Genomic DNA, 14,182 nt, shown 5'->3' with positions numbered 1-14,182 from the left:
AATCATTTAATTGTACTATAATATCAAACACAACACATCCAAAATTTCAATTAAATAAAAACTCGTGTTTTTTGACTTGAACTATTTACGTATGGGTGAAAAATTGATCTATCCATAAATGGAATTTAAATATTAATTTTTGAAAAAATAAATAGAAAATAGAAAATAAATAAATTTTGCTAAGTCAAGAAAGCTACCACTTGACATAGTAAACACATATTTTTTTTTTCTATTTTTTTAGACCCATTTAAAAAAAAAAAGCGGGGACCATTTTAAAAATAATTATTATTTTAGGTTTAAAAATTCAAACAGAAAAAGGAGATTCATTTATGACATAAATGAAGACAATATATCAATATTAGACTAAGATATTTTCTATTTATGACATAAATGAAGACAATATATCAATATTAGACTAAGATATTTTCTTTTTTGATATAATCAAGAGTGTCGTGTAAAATAAAGTTTAATAAATAGGAAAGAAAAATGTAAAAAGAAAATATATTAAAAGTTTTATTTATCTACAATTAATTATAAATTCAGATAAATCTTAGATAAAATATATTAAAAGTTCACAAATAAACACAAATCAATCTATAATTATTCACACAAAAAATAAAAAAAATAATGAGCGAAAATTGTAACATATTAACATTGTTCAACATTGTCATAAAACGAAAGAAAACTAAATACCGATCTTTCTTGAGAATTGAATAAAGTAATAAAAAATATAAGGATAGATCATAAAATTAAATAAACAAAAAAAGAAAAGATTATTTAAAGAGATATGGTATATAACAAAAAAAAAAAAAAAACAAAAAAAAAAAATATATTTTTATTTATTCGTAACTTTACGAATCTTAAACTATTAGAAAAATAAAAATATATATAAATTATGATGTAATAATATTGGAACAAATGAATAATAAATACATTAAAATTTAGAATATACTTTAAAATTATTTGTATATATATATAATTTATGAACCTTAAATGCGGTTTCAAAATAACTTAAATGTATGTATAAATCTTAAGGTATTATTAATATATATATATATATATGAAAGAAATTAAACAAGGAAATTAAATATAAAATATATATATAAAAGAAACTAATGAAAGAAATTAAAAATAATAAAATAACGAAAAAAGTATGTATAAATCATAAGATATTTAAAAAAAAAAAAAAAAAAATATATATATATATATATAAAAGAAAATTAAAAATAATAAAAAATATATATAAAAGAAACTAATGAAAAAAAATTAACCAAAAAAGTATAAAAAAAAAGAGGTAAAACTCTAACAAATCTATTAATACAATCTTTTTTTTAAATATATTTTACATATTTTTATTTTTCGGGTCAACCTAAAGGTTTTGCTCTCAAACCTGAAACCGAACCGATTCAGTTCGGGTTCTGAAAAATGAACTCAACCCTACCCGAAATGCTAATTCAACCCAACCCAACCTTTATAGTTCGGGTTGGGTTAGTCCGGGTTGTCGGGTTGAATGTACACCCCTATTCTAGAGAGTTGTCCGTGTTTACTATAGAGTCATGAAATAGTCCGTCAAGGTTTAGCTTCTCCAATTAAAATTCTTTTATTTTAGATGTCCTTGTGTTGGGATCCATACAATACTTTCGAAGTTACTGCAACACATACACATAAACAAAGAGAAAATGCATAGTCTAAACTAATAATTTCTAAATCTTATGTACATGATATATCTCTTGCCTTAAAAGTTGTTCAATTGTAATCTCGTTAAATACGAGTTCAACCTGATAGGGCCTTTGAATGTTGAATTCTCGAGTCAAATGTTGCATTGTAGGTCGGGCTTTTGGATTTGGATGGAGACATGCAAAGGCCAATGTTAATGTAAGAAGTATACTTTGTGCCACTCCAATTTGGTGTAAAGGAGATTTGAGTCGTGAGTCTAACAAATCCTTGATGAATATACGTGGAGTAGATTTAGACCACAAGTAAGTCAATAATTCTCCAGGATGCTTTCCCATTATTACTTCCAATGCCACCACTCCAAAGCTATAGACGTCACATTTTTCTGTAATGACCGCGGTATACGCTAATTCTGAATTTGAAAAGAAAAAGAATCAAATGTAATAATTTAAGAAAATAAATTAAGAGTTCATTGATCATTGGGATAATATGTGCTCACCTGGAGCTATATATCCACAAGTGCCGCCAACAGTGGTATGATAAGATGACTCAAGATCAAGTAATCTCGAGATACCAAAATCAGATAAAAAAGCTTCTAAATTTGAGTCCAAAAGTATATTACTGGTTGTAACGTCCCGATGAATGATTGGAGTAATCCAATCATGATGTATGTATGACAAAGCATGTGAAACTCTTCGTATGACGTTCAATCTTTTTTTCCAATCCAATTCCACTGCTTCTTTGTCGTTACTCAACACCCAAAATAGGCTTCCCCTCTCCATGTATTCATATATGAGAAACATGCAACGTTTATGGAGGCAATATCCATGGAGTTTAATGATGTTCTTGTGCCTTATCTCTTTCAGCATATCAACTTCATTTTGGAAACTTTTGAAAAGAGTTGTCTCTTGGGCTTCACGGGTATGAAGTTTCTTTAGAGCTACGACCTTACCATTTGGAAGCCTTGCTCTATAAACACTTCCATACCCACCAGTGCCAATGCAATATTTAATATCGAAGTCCTCTGTTGCTTCTATAATATCGTCATACGCAATCTTGCCATCATAATCCCATATGCAGAACACATTTCCATGCTTATTTGACTTTGTCTCATGGGTGACCCTCTTCTTTGATCGGGAATGAACAAGTGCAAAGCAGGAAAAACAGAGAACTAACAATAAAATTGATGGAAGCAGAATCATCAGCATTTTGAAATTTCCATGATTTTTTGAATCACAAGGGTGAAGCGGGGGAATACTACCACAAAGCTTTTGATTACCCAAAACAACACTTACATCAAAACGATGCAGAATTTGGTCAGAAACCTTGCCTTCAAGCTTGTTGTACGATAAGTTGATATTTCTAAAGAAAAGGAAGGAATCTGAAATTTTGCCCATGAAATTATTGTAGCTAAAGTCGATGCTTGTAGGTCTAATATGATCAAGTGACAAATGGGGAAGTTCACCATCAATGAAGTTATGACTAAAGTCAATCTCCAATGTAATTCCATAATTTCGTATTAACCCATACTCGGAAGAAGAATTACTATGGAGTAGATCCACAAAAGTCGTAGGAATTGGACCACTAAGCATGTTGTAACTAACATTCAAAATATTCAAATTTTCTAAATGTCCTATTTGTAAAGGGAGGGATCCATTGAATCTATTTGATGATAGATCTATGAAGAATAAATTTGTAAGATGGACAAGAGAGAAAAGGATTGGGCCAGTGAATGCATTGTGTTGTAGTTGAAGAATATCCAAGCCTTTTAAATTCTGGATTTGTGGAAAAATTGAACCATTAAAATAGTTGTAGGAAAGATCTAACCAAGTTAACGTAGTTAAATACCAAAAGGTCGAAGGGAGTGGGCCATTAAGCTTGTTACGATTCACCGAGAGATAAGATAGATTACTTAAATTTCCAATGGTGGATGGAAGTTGACCAATGATCATGTTGTTGTCTAAATACAACAACTTCAAGCTCTTCATATTCCCTATTTCAGATGGAATAAATCCGCCTATTTGATCGTAGGAAAGATCTAGAAGGATTAAATTGGTCAAACAACCTATGGTTGAAGGGATTGTACCTGTAAACATATTGTTACTAAGAACAAGCCCGGCTAAATTTGTCAAATTTCCTAATTCCAAAGGAAGCTTACCACTAAGATTATTAGAAAGTAAATATAAAGAGGTGAGTTTGGAGAGTTGAGATATTTGAGGAGGAATTCCCCCTTGGAGACTAGAATTAATGAGATAAAGGCGCTCCAAGTTAGGTAAAGATGAGAAATTCAAGTTTTGTAGAGTAGACCCTTTGGGCAGTGACCTACTTACGTGAATACGTGTAATACTTCCTGAATCATCACAAGTTATGTCATTCCATTTACAACGAAGTGAGATATTTTGATTGACCCACCAACCAGTTTGAAGTAGAGCATCGGCTTCTTGTTGAAGCGGGAACAATGTCGATGCATTTGAATATGTAAAAATTGAATCAAACAAGAAGTTGGAGAAAAGATACGAAGAAAAGAGCCGAAACCAAAGGGAAGTGAAGCTAGGCATATTCTTTCCGTGGATGTTTGGGATTGGGATAAGAACACACACAGATAATGAGTAAACTTTTAGTTGAAATAAGAGAGAAATTGTAATGAGAATTGGTAGGGCGGAAATGCCATTTTAAACAAGTCTAGTTTGAACCAACCTAAAAAAGAGACACAAAAGTCAAATCTCAAAATCAAATCCTTATTTTTCATTATTATTTCTTTATTGGTTTTAATTTTTCTGATATATAAATTGAACGTGATATTTGGATCCAATTTTATTTCAAATATATAATTATTTGGGAGAAGAGACGTAAGTAAGACATGTATAATACAAGAGAATAGTCACGAACCTTTCTAAAATATGAATAAATATGTTTTACTCGGTCAATATGGAAAGGTTTTCTCCTAATGAAAGAGACACGAGAGCATAAAATCAATGAGTACCACAAACTTTTACGTCTTGACTTAGTAAAACACATTTATTTTCTATTTTTTTGGGCCCATTTTTTTTTATAGAAAAGTCGGGTTTAGGTTACAAATATTATTGGTTTGAACATGTTCTTAGATAATTTGTTAGTTTGTTTGTTCTCTATTTAAAATAATTATTTTCAATATTAGAATAAGATATATATATATATATATAACAAAAGGTGTCGGGTAAAATAAGGTTTAATAACCATGAGTGTTTATTTGGAGTGTTTATTTTCTACCAAAACACTCCAAATTAGCCCCGTCCAATGTAATTTTATTTTAAAATACCGAAGGATAATCTAACCTAATAAAATAACCATGAGGAAACTTTAAGTTAGACAGATTGAATCGAATTGGAGTAATTGGTTTAACTGAACTGAACCAGTCAGTCAGTCTTACTGAAGTAGTTTGATGACCAACAACACCTAACGCATCCAAAACGTTCAATGTGTGCTTCTCCTAGCGATTCACTATACAATTTCTATAGGCGATTATCCAATTCACCATTGGTTCTTCCTCTCTCTCCATCATGACATTTCTTCTCCTCTGTTGGGTGTGGGTTTAGACTATATCGCAGGGAACACATGAAGCTCTAGATGTATGTTCAGATTACTTCCTTGGGACGCATGAAGTTTTGGACGTGGGGTTAAAACTATGTGGCTTGAAACACATGAAGGGTTGGACATAGATTGTCAAGTTCATGTCTTGTACCCCCTATATCTTAGGGGGAGTATCTTAGGGAAACAAAATAAGAACCAAGAATAAAAACTAGAACCTCTATCAAGATCTAAGTCTTAAGAATAAAAACCGAGAACCTTATATCAGAACCAAGGTTAAGACTTTAGAACCCAAAACCAAAGTCATTAGGCAAGATCATGACAAAAACTAAGGACTCAAGAACCTAAAAGCCCAAGTTCTAAGGTCAAGAGCAAGAACATGAGAAGAAACAAATAGGTAGATTGTTACGCGTATATGTCATAATGCAAGAGAATAGTTATGATTTTTCTAAAAGATGCGTCCAAGAAAATAGAAAATAAATGTGTTTTACTAAGTCCAGATGTGAAAGTTTGTGGTACTCATTGTCTTATGCTGTCGTGTCTCTTTCGTTAGGAGAAAACATTCCCATCTTGACTGTACTCATTGTCTTATGCTCTCGTGTCTCTTTCATTAGGAGAAAACCTTCCCAACTTGACTGAGTAAAATATATTTAATTTCTAATTTTTTTAAAAAATGAGATTAATTTATGATATAAATAGAGACATTATTATGTCATGTAAGTTGTAAAGAAATTAATCTTTTTATTGGTTTCTTTAAAAAAAGAAAACCTACTTCACAATCATTAGTTTGGATTTATTTAAAAATAATTTTAAATTACTATAAAATATGTATTAAATAATTTAAAATTAATTTTGATGATATAAAAATTGCATTTGAAAATATAAAATCGAAATATTTTAAAACTATACTCAATCACCTTGGAGCGTGTAAAAAATTATTGGTTTGAAGATGTTCTTATTGCATAAATGGTCTTTTCAAAATAATTCACTTTGTTTTTAATTAAAATCATTCCTACCGATAAAAATAAAGAGATTGGTTTAAGTGAATTGAACCAGCTAGTCTTACTCAATTAGTTTGACGACTGGCCACACTTAACGCACATCCAACGTTCAATGTGTGTTTCTTTTAGCAGTTCATTATACGATTTCTAAAGGCGTTATGCAATTTACTATTGGTTCTCCTTCTCTCTCCGTCACGAAAATTCTTCTCCTTGGTCACGATGGGACAACCACAAAATTCCTACGACAATGTGGAAAAATCAACTCAATGGAATTAAAATGAGAGTGCATTGCACGATAGTCAAGTTTGGCATAACATAGATGTAATGACCTTATGTTTCAACTGAAATAGAGTCGCTACGACATGTATGACATAACTGTAAAGTGTGGAATACTTCATTTAAAGTAGATCATAGATGATGTCATGGGCTTAAGCAGTTTGAAAATAAAAACTTTAATACTAAACAAAAATTTAAATAAATAAAGAGAAGAATAACACAATGCCCTGATATAAAGGGGCTACAAAATAAACATAAATGCAGCTATGCTAATACTGGTTCCATGGTTTTTGTCACAACGACATCGAAATCCATATAAGGGTGTCTTGTCTACCTAAAATGTAAGAGTAGCACATGGCATGAGTATTTTAAAAAATAGTAAATAAGTGACCCCACTATTGGGGTCGTGAAATGTAGTTACATACAACATGGTGGGATCTATCATTTAAAACATAATCGCTTGGATTTCCATATGAACTCTAAACCAAGTATGAATTAAGTTTATATGAAAGAAAAACTCAAAAAACCGTGAGTTAAGGCCCTAGACCGATCAAATTGCTCGGGATTTAAGGAACATTAAATTAAACCACTAAATGAACTCCACTGCCTATGAAAATTTAATGGTGAGCATATTACAGCATCTTGATGTTATATATGAACTTTGGTGGTCATTGGAAAAGGATAAGTAGGTAAACCAAGAAATGGTGTAAAATGACCATAATGCCCTTAAGGTAATTTACCTTCGGTTCATGACCTAGATGACCTCTAAATGCTATGAAATTCTGTAGTAGATCTTATGTTATAATGGTTGCTGATGTTGTGAGGTTTGAATGTCATTGGAACTCGTTAAGTAGTGAACCAAAAATTAGGGGTAAAATGATCAAAATACATTTAGGATAAGAAGACATGTTCAAGAGTTCAAGTTGACTGAAGCAAGTTTGGAACCTACACCAGATAGAACTTAAGAAACGCGTAAGAGAACACCTCAAGATTCAAGACCCTTCTAGAACCATTAGGGAATTCATTATGAATCAACTTTATAGAATAACTCATGCTAGTTTTTATGATGGGTTCATATGATTACGAAGGCATGTTACAACTTATGCTTCAAGAAATTTTGAATCTTAGAAACTTACAAGACTAAGAGCCAAGAACAATACGAAACAAGCTCTACAACTACCAATGTAAGAAGAATGCTAGGTATCACTCAAGGATGAGGGATCAAAGTCTTCAGACTCGAAAACTCAAGAATGCTAGTAATACTCTAAGCATGTCCAATTGTGAACCATGACCGCCCACCACGCGGTGCTTTCAAAGGCCCATGTTTTCCTCTTCTATATAGGATGCCCTACACCATATTTTCTTACCAGGATGTCATGTTTGGCAACATGTTTCCCTCACCTAAATGAGATGCCTTACACCATGTTATGGGTATCAAAAGATTTGCAGGTTGTCAAGTTCATGCATGCACCAATCACGTGATCTTTATGATCTATGTCATGTTCATGTATGTATCGATCACGTGACCTTTATGGTCTATCATGGGGAGTAATATATGGCCACAACGGAACAAGAGGAGAGTAAGTTACCTTAGCCAAGAATCAAGAACCTCCTAAGACCTTTCATGGTACAACATGTTCATGACTTAGACTACGCTGCTTGGAACATATAAAGCCTTGAGCGTAGGTATTTAGACTATGTCACTTGGAACGCATAAGATCTTGAGCATAGGTGTTTAGGCTGTATCATAGGGCAAGCCCTAGATGCAGGATTAGACTACATCGGTTGAAACATAAGAAGCTTCGGATGTAGGTTTTCAGACTATCCCGCTAAGAATGCATGAAGCCTTGGGCATAGTTTTTCAGACTACGTCGTTTGTGTCTCTTGAAACGCATGAAGCCACGGACACAGGTTGTCATATTTATTACTAGTACCATAAATCTTAAGGGGAGTGTCTTGAAGAATGGTCCAAGAACATAACAAGTACTAAGAAAGCACCAAGAACAAGAGAATGATTAAGAACTAGAACATGGATCAAGATCTCAGTTTTAACGACAAGAACCAAGAATCATAGTACTAAGGCCCTTAGATCAGAACCAAGGTTTTAGAATCTAAGGACCAAGATCCTCGAGATAGACCATGATAAGACACCACAAGTCACGAACAAGAACAAGAGGGCCTAAGTACTTCTAACAAGAACCAGAAGAAGACAAGAAAGAGTGTGGTACCCTAGCATATCAAGGACACAATTAACAGTCTACAAGTAGGCTACTTACTAAGTCTTTGTACTCATTCCTTTTTTCCATTTTTTTCAGGCAATAAGGAACTGGTCGAGGTCGGGAGCGGACTTTGGAGCAGGTGCCATAGACAAACCTCACCCGTCGTCTTTCACCCTTTTTGTTTTAAAATGTTTTGTGTCGTTTCTTATTTTGTGTTAACTGTTGTGTTGTGCTTTGAATACTTTGTATAAACTTTATTTTGTTATAATATAAATATAATGTATGTTATATTTTAAATTTAGTTTGTTTTATTTTTAGAAAAATTTACTCATCTTTTTGGAGTCATCGAGTCATCCCAGTCCTTACGTAGTGATATCAGAGCCCAAGGTTTCTCTATGGCCCAGCTCAAGAGGACGCCCTGTCGAAGCTAGGCAAGTATGCCCTAAGACTCTTAACTTCAAGTATGCCTAGAACTTTAAGTTATTAGGTGCATGATCATAGAGTTACTATTTAAGATAAGACTTAAGATAATCGGAAGACTCCAAGGATAAGTAAGTAAGTTTGAGTGTTAGGTTTCAGTAGGACTAAGTTCATGCCACCCAAGAAGAGGACCCCAACTAGGCGAGGAAGTCGAAGGATTGCTTCAAAGAATTCCACAGAAGGAGCCCCTGACATAGGAATGACTCAAGCCCAGAATGTAGAAATAGAAACATAACAAGAGCCTAACCTAAGTCAAACTACGCCGCTAGGACATTCCACCTTCACGTTCAGCCTAGAAACACTACAGTCTTTCATGAAGTCAACCCTAGAAATACAGGCTAGTCAGATAGTACAGGCTCTTACGGCAACCCAAGGAGTTGAAGCCCATAGAAGTTTCCAAGGGACTACATAAGAATCCCGCTATATCAAAGAGTTTAGAAAGTTTGACCCACCTACATTTGATGGGGGCTAGGTTGATCCAGTAAAAGCGGAAGGCACGACTCAAAGCTATAGAGACCACCCTCCGCTCCGAAGAGTTCAAGGTCCATTGCACCACGTACATGCTTAAAGAAGAGGCGCATTTTTAGTAGAAGTCAGCTTCCAAGACGGAAAGTGTTGAAGATGAAATTATCCCTTAGAGTTGTTTTAAGAATGCATTCTTTTCCACAGCAGCAGCCATGTACAAACACCAAGAAGCCCTGTTACTAAGTTATCCAGGTTTACCATGAAGTTAGTAGGCACAGAGAAGAAAAAGACTCTCCATTTCATAAGGGGCCTAAAAGAGGATATAATAGGATTAGTAACAGTTCATGCGTCAAGTGATTACGCAACTACACTAAAGCCTGCCACTTTGCTAGACATGCACCGCGTAAAAGTTCAGAATCAAGGGCAGAACAAGTGGGGCCAGGGGGCACCGCGTAAAAGGTATGGATGTACTATGGCTAAACCAATATTCTCGACCAAACAAAAACAAGTACGCCTTTAAACCTTAACTTTATGACTTTAAGTATTCCACATAGAAACCCTGAAAGATTCTAAGTTAATAGCTTCCTTGAAGGACTTAAGACTTTAAAGTACAGTAAGGGTGTACTAAGACAAGAACAAAGAAGACTCAAAAGTATAAGAAACCTAAGAAGGAGATAAGCCCCTACCATCCCATTGATAAGCCTTATATAAGAGGGAACAAGAGAAATCTTCAAGATTAAACCTTGAGGAACGAGAATATTAAGGCTTGTCGTGGAAAGAAGATAAGCCCTGAGAGTCATTTCAACAAAGGACGTTGAGAAGACAGTCGAGAGGAACAAATTTTGGAATAGGTACTTAGCTTCAAGATATAAGTTAAGGACTAAGGCCACAAGGACGAGGATAAGCCCGAGGAGCAGGGTACGCCGAAAAAAAAAATGAACAAGGTTAAATATAGACACCCCAACAAACTAACTTTCATGGAAGAAAGTTCTTAAGGGCGGGAGAGAGAATTTGTAACACCCAAAAAAATTGAAGGAAATAAGCTCCAATATGAATAAGTGGCCATGTAAGACTCAAAGGATCCAAGGAAAGAACTTAAGAGGATTAAGCAAGGACAAGAGTCTTAAACAAGTTATTTCTATATCATAAGAAGGACCCAAGGCCTTTGGAGAAGGATTGGGAAGGAAAAAGTAAGGGAAAATGAGGACAATGTGGTTTTTTTAATTTCTAAGGAAATTTCTAGATTTTTAATTTCTTATCTAGAAGGAATCTCAAGATACTCAAGCATGGAAAAATGACCAATAAGTGATGAAGGATTCTTAAAAAAATTATTAATTTTCAGAAAAAATAATAATAAAATATTCGAAAAATGGTAAATTGCCAAAATACCCCTAATAGAATGGATAATTACAGAAATGCCACTCTAATCTCGAAGCATCTATAGCGACCATCTACACAAAATCATTCAAAACTCAAATCTCAACCGTTGGATCTCCTCCAAAATTGGATATGATCTGAAACACGCACAAATCATCACATCCAACTGCTATTTTTCAAAACCAAGGTCCGTAAGGTTCTAGTTGGAGTAGATAATTCCGACGAATGATTTAGAAAAATCAAGAACAGAATCGTGGAAATTCTGGACGATTCAATGGTTTTGGATCATTCATCCATAAATTATGGAGGGGTGGCAACTAATATGGACAAGAAATAAGTTCAATAGAGTTATGAGCATTTAGATTTTGGATCTCCTACTCTAGGATTTCTTTCAAATTGGAGAGCAATTCAACACTATTTCCCTTCAAACTTGTTTCTACCATTTCTAAACAAGATTACCCAAGTTCTGTGAAGAAGTCAAGTGCTGAAAGTGTCTAGAAACCAGTCTCCCATTCCAATCTATCATTGAAGAGCTTCAAAGATTGAAAATCCAATATGAGGATACACGAAAATTCATCGAGAAATGACGATCCTAATCAGTTTTTGCACCTCAAGGAATATTTCCGTAGAAGAAAACAAAGAGAAAAAACCTCTAGAACGTGTCCAATTGAAGAAAATCAGTTTCAAGCTTGAATTGGGGATAAGTATCGAATTCCTACCTACGGTCTCTTTTCCTTCAAATCGAAGATTCCTTTATCTTTGAAGGAAGAGGTTGAGTAACTTTGGTGAAGGAATAGAGAGCTGAAACGTCATAGAACAAGCTACCCAAGAGATCGATTTTCTGGTGTTTTGGGTGAGTCGCAAACCGAGAGAGATTTTTTAAAATTAAGGTCCCACACTCAAAGACGTTCCTCCGAACCAATTCCTTTAACTTGAGAAAAGGATATGAAAGAGGTTCCAAGAAGAAATTGGGCCTTGCAAACCCCTGTAATAGACTATCCTATAAGATATTCCTTGTTTTTGCTCCGGTGAGAAATCATGTTTTCGACAAACTTTGGAGGCGAATATCTTAGGATACGATAAGGTATGAAATCAATCACTAGATCTTCCTTGTAACATCATCTTTAATTTTCATGAAGAAATCGAGTAAAGAAACGGCGTGATCAGAGATGGAGGAGTCGAGAGGAAGAAGACGATTATGTGGCTGGTTCACTAAACCGGCCATATCAACCAAAAATGCAACTTTCTCTTAGTTTTTCTTAATTTTAACCTCCTTCCAGATCGGTTCTTATGAAAATGTTTATTGTTCAAGAAACTAGATACAATAAGGAGTCTGTGGAAGAAAATTTGAAGAAATTTAGATACCGGAAGCTCAAGAACGGAGGTCTCAAACGTCGACGATGAGGTAAGTAGCCACCTTGGACTTTTCTTAAGAAACACAAGTAGAAATCGCTTGAATTTCCATATGAACTCTAAAAAAGTATGAATATGAAAGAAAAAAATGAAAGAACAGTGAGTTCAGGTCCTAAACCGATCAAATTCCTCGGAGTTTAAAGAATATATAACTAAGTCACTAAATGAACTCCCCTCCTTATCAAATTTTATTGGTGAGCTTATTATAGCATGTTGAGGGTATATATTAAATTTAGTGGTCATTGGATAAGGAGGTAAACCAAGAAATGGTGTAAAATGACCATAATGCCCTTAAGGTAATTTACCTTTGGTTCATGACCTAAATGACCCCCAAATGCTATGAAATTCTGTAGTAGATCTTATGTTATAATGTTCGATGATGTTGCGATGTTTGAAAGTCATTGGAACTCGTTAAGTAGTAAAACCAAGAATTAGGGGTAAAATGATCAAAATGCCCCTAGAACTACTTATAATAATTCAAAGTCTATACGTTCTCCAAATGATTTCCACTTCTTATAAGGCCTATTCCTAAGAACAAGAAAGCAGGTTCAAAAGTTAAAGTTAAAGTAAATGTTCCAAACATCTAAGGAAACACTTCAAAACTCAAGACCCTTCTAAAACTCTCTAAGGAATTTAGTATAAATATATGAGTTTCTAGAATAGAGAAAATAGAAAAATCACAAAATTAAGTTAAAAAACTTGAAATTGATGCAGCCGTGAGGCAGGAGGGACATGCATTAGCAAAGGAGTGGTGACATGCATTGAAAAAGCAAGAGGAAACAATCATTGTTTGGGACACTTTCAGTAATGACATGTCATTCTACTTCAATAAAGTTACTAACACATGCACGACATGACTTAAGAGCAGAAACATTCATTTTAAATAATTTCAAACGATGCTATAGTGTAGTACCCAAAGAAAAAAAAAGTAATAAATAAAGGGGTTAAAGTCAACCGAGGGGAGAATAGGTAATTTTATCCCTCCAACTAGTAAAGGTACAAATGGAACTGTAGCAAAAGTCATGCAAAAGAAAAAAAAAGTGAGAGAAAGAGGTAGAGAGAACCTAGAGAGAGGAGAAAGAATGAAGCGCCAGAAAACTCACCGAAAACTACCGTCGGAGCTATTCCGGTCAAGCTCATGACGCAAGGAGTCTTTCTTGGAAGGGAGAAGAGAATCTGGGTGACCAGGGACCAAAATCGTCAAGAAATCCAGAAAATCCGCAAGGTAAGATCTTGAGCGTTTTTCTTAGATCTACGACTTTCCTTTCTGAATTAAAGTCTGAAATCTGGATATGTTCATCTACGGAAAATTCTCCACAGATTTTGTGAAGGGACTTGGCCAAAATCGTGATTGGAAACTGCTAATCCGAAAGTCCTTTCCCAGAACGGAGGAGAGAGAAGATGCCGATGAGACACGTGTCATCCTGCGGGTGGAGGAGCGAATCAGGGCAGGCAAAAAGCTACAGGTCAACTGACAATAGGGGGAGGCGTGTGCAGCAGGGCGCTCTCTGGGTGGAGCAACGCGTCAAGCGCCAAGCAGAGCGAAGTGATTCCAGCCAGAACGTGACACGCGTCCCCTATGAACCGAATCGGCTTGCCCTGCCAACTGACCTAATCCGACCTGCAACCCAACTGACCTGCGGTCCAACTAAGCCAAACCATGATTCGTACCGCGACTCAAATCGCAAATCGAACCGGCCTAGCGAACCG

General features: G+C 34.7%; 1 protein-coding gene across 1 annotated transcript; it reads right to left on the bottom strand.

Moving 5' to 3' along the window:
- Nucleotides 1-1,584: 1,584 nt before the first annotated feature.
- On the bottom strand, nucleotides 1,585-4,267 carry LOC111803446 (uncharacterized). Its single transcript, XM_087127520.1, has 2 exons — nucleotides 2,174-4,267; nucleotides 1,585-2,086 (listed from the first exon to the last, which is right to left on the bottom strand). The coding sequence occupies exons 1-2, from the start codon at nucleotides 4,230-4,232 to the stop codon at nucleotides 1,704-1,706; spliced, it is 2,442 nt and encodes an 813-aa protein (XP_086983646.1). The 5' UTR covers nucleotides 4,233-4,267; the 3' UTR covers nucleotides 1,585-1,703.
- Between the last annotated feature and the right edge of the window lie 9,915 nt (nucleotides 4,268-14,182).

The sequence above is a fragment of the Cucurbita pepo genome, chromosome 10 (assembly GCF_057944985.1).
Source record: "Cucurbita pepo subsp. pepo isolate OVF chromosome 10, ASM5794498v1, whole genome shotgun sequence".
Taxonomy (NCBI): Eukaryota; Viridiplantae; Streptophyta; class Magnoliopsida; order Cucurbitales; family Cucurbitaceae; genus Cucurbita; species Cucurbita pepo.
This window is presented reverse-complemented; position numbering and strand designations above follow the sequence as displayed.